The sequence below is a fragment of the Pyxicephalus adspersus genome, chromosome 4 (genome assembly GCF_032062135.1).
Source record: "Pyxicephalus adspersus chromosome 4, UCB_Pads_2.0, whole genome shotgun sequence".
Taxonomy (NCBI): Eukaryota; Metazoa; Chordata; class Amphibia; order Anura; family Pyxicephalidae; genus Pyxicephalus; species Pyxicephalus adspersus.
The window spans coordinates 32,713,627-32,721,632 of NC_092861.1; the positions used below are offsets into that span (position 1 = coordinate 32,713,627).

The 8,006-nt window shown below is 35.5% G+C and overlaps 1 protein-coding gene across 1 annotated transcript; it reads right to left on the reverse strand.

Moving 5' to 3' along the window:
* Positions 1-317: 317 nt before the first annotated feature.
* LOC140329721 (probable G-protein coupled receptor 148) lies at positions 318-1,400 on the reverse strand. Its single transcript, XM_072410108.1, has one exon. The coding sequence runs from the start codon at positions 1,398-1,400 to the stop codon at positions 318-320; it is 1,083 nt and encodes a 360-aa protein (XP_072266209.1).
* Between the last annotated feature and the right edge of the window lie 6,606 nt (positions 1,401-8,006).

Genomic DNA, 8,006 nt, shown 5'->3' on the forward strand with positions numbered 1-8,006 from the left:
ATTTGCTATGTTTTGATAACATGTATTAGGGGGTACCATTTAATAATATAAAACAAAGCCGAGAAAATATGAAGGCATCCCTGGTGGTTGTAGTAGAGAAGGTCTCAGTGATATTTAACTAATGGAAAAATTGACCCACTTTGAACCAAGGTTTATCTGATAGCCACCAATTATGTCACATGATATACACATTATACTTTGTTTATTGTCTGCAGGATTGAATAAAGCAATTATATGATTGATTAATAAAAACTAAAACACCTCTGTCCAACATTGCCTTTTCACTGACTCATTAAATAGGCCTTGGCTGCATTATTTTATATATTTGAAATAACAGGTGTAACCATCCGATGTTTTCTTAAACTAAAAAACAACTTGAGTGACTTGTATATTTCCCTGTAACGAAGCCCATACAAGCAAGGTGATGCTGCCTTGGGCAAGACAAGTAACAAATTGCAAATAGTCAGTGTTACCCACAATCCAGTTCTCAATCCAATTACTTTACTCATATAAAGTAGAGATTCCAACAGCAATAAAAGCAGTGGGCTTAGGTAAAAGAACAATATGGTGTGATGCATTAAAAAGGTGATGCTGGCTCTTGAGGAGACACTTTTCCAGATTCCAGTTTCCTTAGTTTTAAAGTACAAAACCAAATAGCAGCAAAATATCATAGAGAAACACACAAGTAAAACAGCAACAAATAAAATATAAAAAAACTTGAGGGTATCATCTCCATGTAATGCTAGAAGTAAAATCACCGGTAGGGAGCAGTGCTCAAGAGGGCATGGCAGAGGTTTCTGGGTAAAATACAAAGGGAAGAGGATGACTGCAGGGAAAAAAAAAGAAGAGAACCAAAGTAACATTAGCAATTTCCTTGTCCTTCTTGCTGTTAGTAGGGATATATAGTGCAGAGGCCACAAGACTGCCAAATATGTATCCACCACCATGGAAGCTGTTGTGAGGACACCACCCCAGTAGGCAACAGCCAGCACAAATAACAACAGAATACAAATAACTTTAGGTATCTTCACATTCATCACATTGCATATGGAGGTCATAGTGTAGAACACAAGGTATATCAAGTCGTAGATAATTGTATTTCCCAGTAGTAAGAACCTTGTTTCCTGGCGCATGCTGTGGTTGGAATAAATGGCAAATAATATAGATGGTGTGAAAATAAGAGCTGTGATACAGCAGAAGGCTGTTGGGATTAGGAACAAGTGCATCTCCGCATAAGATGGATGTATAGTCCATTCCTGTATCATAAACAGAGAAGGTTGATCAATTTCCAAAACCTGAAATACAGTGGCGTTTGAGGATATCTCTCTTTGGAGCATAAGCGAGGCATTGAACAAGCTGGGCAAGCTGCATCCTGAAGCATTCATGTTTTTCAAGTCCATTAGCGTGTGTCTTTAGGAAGCCTAAAATTAGCTACAAGGAGGTCATCCCAAAATTTTTGTAAATTGCAATGCCAACTTCCAAATCTGAAGTGGCTTTCCTGATGCAGTTTCATGCCAAGGGTAGACTGTTTCTGTTGTGTCCTAATGGATCCCTACAACTTCCAGAACTATGAGACTAAACATTTCTGAGGAGAGTATCACCAGAGAATAACTTGGTTGCCTATGATCATTAAGCTGAGATTCTCTTCTTTATTGCCATAACAAAGAAACAGATGGACAAGCAACTTGATTATACAGATACTTGATACAAATCGGGACATTCCATGTGTACTAGGCTGTGCTCCCATTAAGTCAAACCTCTTAATGCCTGCTGAAAGTAAAGTGCATTGATTTCTGTTAATACAATCAATATCATATTCAGTGTTATGTTTTAGTCAGAATATGACTTTGCTATATAACAGATTGGCCCAAGCTGTACAAGGCACTCAAAATTTGTTATTAGGCCTGGGATCATAGCATCTGTCAAAGAACCCTTGGTTATTTTATATACACATATCTTTTTTTTATGAACAATCATTAGGAAACATACCATTTGATTGATCTTAGCAGATGCCATTTAATTACATCCTCACATTTATGATTATTACATGACCATGAGGTACATTGCCTCCGCGCAATGTGCTCTGTACTGTATCTGTACTGTGCCCTTAATTTATGCCTGCTTGAAGAACAAATAATTTATGTATATACTTTAAAGGGAAAGTATAGTATATCTTTAATATTTGATGTGATGTTCACATATTTACATTTCCTATAAATTTTCCAATTGTTTTAGATATACAATAATCCATAACAGTACCATGTGTACCATGAACAAACATTTTGTTCTTTTTTTTCTTTTATTCTAAATTCTTCTATTGCATGTCAGTGCTGTTAATCTCCTGTAGCATTTTAAAATCTTCTTGCTGTGCAATAGCTCTACTGTGATGGCTGAATGCCATTTCTCAGGGTGAATTACCTAAAAACTTGGCAATTTTGGCCAGGTTTTTGTAATGTATGTTAAAAGAGCTATTTGTAAACTCAAACACATTTTTGAGTTGTTTTTTTTTTTAAGTCAATAAACTAACAACAAAAATTTACTAGAACTGACCCCAATGAATGTTTTTGAATTGGAAAAAAATGTTTTCAAAAGTATTACTTATATTCACATAAATTAACATGATTGTGTTATGCCCTTTTGGGGTTAGTTTAAGTCTGAGTATTGTACTTTATGGTATATCAACTGACACACAGTGCACTGAAGTTCTATTCATTCTTTATGAATGCCAATCCTTGTTTTGGGTAAACCCAATGCACCTTGCTGATGGCCCTGCATGCAGTGCAGTAGAAATATTTAAAAACAGGTCAACTTCACCGGCAATTAATTCTGCATTGTCAGAAGTTTTTTTGTCTTTCAAAGCCTGTCTGCACAGGTCCTTAGTCAGCTCGTAATTTGCACACTACTTTCACACTAATATTTATCTCTAGTTTCTAATCCACAATACCATTTTCACATCTTATTACCACTTCAAAACTTTTTGTCTCAATTGTTGCTTTCACTGTTTGAAATCTAGTAAAGGAAAAATGACGCAGGCATAAATCTAAATTCAGCAAACAAACATATTACAGCCCAACCTTGCAGAGTACAGACTATACATCCTGTAGTTTAAAGAATTTCTTTAACCCAATCTTTTTCAAATTACTTACCTTACTTTGTATTCAAATCATTTGTTAATATCTCTGATAAAACAGTCTTTAAACCTCACTTATGTTCCATTACTGCCATCCACAAGGCTAGCTGTAACTAGCTGATTCAGAAAAGACTCTCCTTCTTTTAAGTCATGTTTTTGTATTTTGAGTTTTTATTTTTCATCATTTGGTTTTTTTGTTAGAACTGAATTATAGTGTCATCCTTATTGTTAAAACAGAGCTAAAGCGAGAAAATAAAAAAAAAATCACACATACCTTTACTCCCTCAATGACTCCAGGCCTTTCTTCTATCCAGTCCCGCACCGTCCTGGAACTCTTCTTCATTCTTCTTCCTACATCACCTGATCTCGCAAAAGACAGGTGCAAGATCAGGTGACGTAGCCCACTGTAAAGGGGAAAAAAAGAGCGCCAATCTCACTTTGCATGCATGCGATTGTCATCTCTTTACCCTCAGTAAGGAAAATGACCCTTCTGTGCATGCTCGATCCCCAGCCAAGAACTTCTCGGGATGCGTGAGGTAAGTATCCTGGGGGACTCTGAACTCTTATTCAGCCTTGATCACTGCAGAGAAAAAAAAGAAAGGTTGTTGCACTTATAAAAAAAATCAGTGACAAGTATATAATTTGACTTATTCATATTTATATTTGAACAATTTTATATGAATATTTTTATATGTAACTGACCCTACGTTATGTTTTTATTACCATATTTATAATGTTTTGTATATAAAACAAAAAACATCTGATTTCTACTTTATATAAAAGGATTGTCTACCCGCTTTAATTATAATAATAATGATAGTATAAAAGATTTATCTCATTCTGTTTGCTGTATATAGGGCGAGTTACAAGCTCTAGACCCTAACAGAAAAGAAATGACCACCATATAAGCTGTTTTTTCAGATTGTATTAAAAGTATTGCTCCATAATGTATGTTTCACTTTCTATATATACTACTTTTATTTGAGACTCATATTGTTTGCACACCACTGTTAAAATCCAATTGATGTTCCATGAAATGTCAAAGAAAACACATTTACAGTATCAGAACTGATAACAAGCATGTCTATATTTATTGCTGTGCATAGAGACAGAAGCATTCAGCAAACGTAATTAAAATTACTTACCTCTTATCTGTAGTGCAATAAACGTATAAAACATAAAACAACATCACAAATTTATTTACAAAATGTACACAGTACTAAACTAGTTCCTTGTTGTAAAGTGTGTGTTCAACAATTTAATTAAATCCTAAATATATTTATTATTAATGTACACTCATCATGACAAAATTATGGATGCTCTTACTGCTATTCCGCTCATGGGTTATAATACTGACTGTGATGTACACACTCTTAGCCTCACCTTGCACAGATATTTTCCAGCTTGCGTGACACAAATTTAGTCATGAATGAATAGGAATAAACAAATCAGGTATGCAAGGTGTTTATTACTTAGAAGATCTAATATATTCTGGACCTTGTAATATGTTCATATGTTGAAGCGGACCTAAACTATAATTTTTACCTTACATAAAAGGGTAGACAACAGGGTATAAAGGTAGTCCCTGAGTTAAGAACATCCAATATACAGACGACTCCAAGATATGAACAAAATGGGGCTTCCCTGCTTGTTTCTTGCAGGACGGAGGCTTGATAGGGGGACTGGGCAGTTTGCATGACGTGCAGAAGAAATCTTTTGCTAAACACAGCTGAGCAACCTCTTGTAACTCTTTAATGACCATGACAAACTCTGTAGTTGTTTCTTTTTGCATATCACCAGGGCAGGCATCAGTAGGTTAGGTACCAAAAATGTTAGGAATATGCAAAGGGTATGGGTTGGGCAGCTAAACCGGTGTAGTCAGGATCAAGCTAAAGTTGGAGTCAAAGAGGACTCATGGAGGGCTCAGGAGTTACGGAAGTCTTTGGGTTCACACAAGTCCCAGGAAAGACACTTGAGGCACCACAAACAGCAGCAAAAGGGTTCGTCATTAACATAGAGATGTGTTGCTCAGGCATCACGTGACAATCTGCTGCACTTCCCCAGCTAAATAATGGGTGGGTAGAGATATGCTGGAAAATTCATAAGGGCGGTAAGTGTGACATTGGGCTACCATTCTGGTTTAGTTAGGTCTGGGGTCTAGTTTAAATCTGATTGATAAGATTTTTTTTAAATCTGCACGCCAACTATTTAGAGCTGGATCAAACTATACAAAATTCTCTAATCATAAAAACAGCTCTACATTGAGTCTTCCAGGTTAAGTTTTTTTCTTCATTATTACTTTATGACAACATTTTAAACAGATGCACTGCCAGTACAATAGATATGCTGCTCTGCTGAATCAGGTGAAGAAGCAAAACACACGGCTAATAATAGCTTAATTCCCATCTACACCTCGAGATGACAAACTGCACCCTGTGAAGGTACATTCAACCTAACAAAATATTTTATGCTCTGTGTTGTAAGGATTTTCAAGGCTTGCTTGAAAACATTGAGCTCCACTAAAACCATACTGCAAATACTATTATCTAGGTCTGCAGGGGTTAAAAAAAGAAATGAGGAAAGCACATTTATTTATAGAATCATTCATCTGTAGCGCTTTGATCATGCTGAAAAGTGTATAGAATATGTGACAAGATAGAAGTAGAAAGCTTAAAATTCTCTGCTCATCAGTTATATTTTATTACTGACTATAAACAAAAGCTTACAGATAAACTCTATTTATTTTTTTCTATTAGGCATTTGCTTTCATCTAAAATGAATAAAGGGTTCAGATTGTATTCACAAGTACAACTATAGCTCAGAAAAATTTTGAAGATTTCCTGCAGAGGTTGTTTAGTGTGTAATGGGCCTCACAGTGAAGGCAAGTATAACCTCTAATAAATTGACTTGGGAGGTGAAGAAAGGTAATGTGAGCTTTGCCAACACTTAAAATATCAATAAAGTAGGTTAAAAAGGTACTATTAGGTCTACTATGTGTTTTTATACAGCTCCCTAGTTCAGTAATTCGAAATCTTAGTAAATATTAGGCAGGCTGGACAGGAGATAATTTGTCAAGGCAAGAACATAGAGCTGCATTGTGCTGCTCATCGTTTTCTGCACCAGGTGGTATATGTAAATATGACAAAAAAAAATATTGATTTATTTTTAAACTTATGTTTATTATTTCTTGTTTTACTTGATTTTGTAAAATATTGTTTAATTATTGTTTATAGATATGACACATTCTTTGATAAAAATGCCCATAGTAGCATTGGGTACTACTTGAAACTTGCATACAAATAACTTTGGCCTCCAATTTTTACTACATCTTATTTAAGAGTAAGCAAAATCTAAAAGCTAAGCTGCAAAGAAACATAAGAACAGTTTTCTTATGAAGGTTCCCTCTTGTGTGAAAGAATTCACATCATCATTGTTTACATTGATTTAACCTATCATGTAAGAGGGCAGCCAGGGACAGCTTGCAGCTCACTGAAAGGACAAGAGGTTTATGCTGGTGGATGGAGCTCCTGCCACTGTGAAGCAAGGAACAGCCAGCACAGGTTGCTTTTCCAACTACTTTCATAATCATTTTTTTATTTGGATGCAATAAGATAGAGAGAAAGGTGGAAATTGCAAGGGGTTAGAAACTAAAGCAACTCCTTTCTCTATTAGCCGTAGTGTATGTAGAAAAAAATGAGCAGATAAAAGCAGAGACATGGCAGCTAGCATAGATTTGCTGACATTTATCTTGCCTAACAAAAGCCACCCTTCCCATCATCAACATCAATTTAGGAAAAAAACATAGTAAGAAAAAATTCATACTCGTACAGCAACATGTAGCCAGGAAATCTTTGTAGGTGCAGGTGGAGGCTGTTATGTTATGTATTCAGACTAAATAACCACTAGAATGCTATTGGCTACTAAGGGAAATTCATTGGGATAGATGAACCTGCATACAACAGTTACTGCTCAACATATGCTGTTGTAATATTGATTTGATCCTCATTTACTAACAGCTGGTTATGCAAGGCTGTATGCAGAGATGAGCAGGGATGAAGGTTTCATTGTTTTGTGCATTTCAGAGGTAAATCAGTCGCATTATTTATCAAGCATTTTTGTGTTAACACATCTGCGCTATGAATGTTTGTCCTTCAGTTTGCATTTTGTATGAATAAAGAAAACAGACAAAAATGAAAAAAACAGCCCAGGACATATTGTGAATGACGGCTTTACTGTTCTGTTTTATGTTATGTCTTGTGTTCTACATAAATGTAATTTATTATTCAACTACTACTTATTATTATTATTATTATTATTAATAATAATTTAATAATATTTTATTAATAATAATAATAATAATAATAATATTAATATTAATTATAATAAACTGTATTGAAAAAGTGGCAACATAATACAGAGTGATGTACATGTACATATGAGTAAAAATGACTGACAGACACAAACAATAACACAGGAGGAGAACAGGACCCTGCCCAAAAGAGCTGCAATCTAACAGGTGAGGGAAAGTAAAACAGAATAGGTGGGGGGTATGGATTGGTGGGTAAGTATTGAAGGTTTAGGAGACCGAAGAAGACAGATGAGTTTGAAAATATTTATTTTAAAGGCTCTTTTAAATGTGCAGAATGTGGGAAGGACAGATAAGTCTGGCTGCAGCATTCATAATAGATTGTAGAGCAGAGAGTCGGGTTAGTGCCAGAGTACCAGAGAGGAGGAGGTTACAGTAGTCCAGATGAGAGATGATAAGAGCATGTACAAGGAGTTTGGTGGTCTCTGGGCACAGGTAAGGGTGGATTTTAGAGATGGTGTACAAATGAAACTGGCAGGACCTGGAAATGTTCTAAATGTTGAAGGGTAT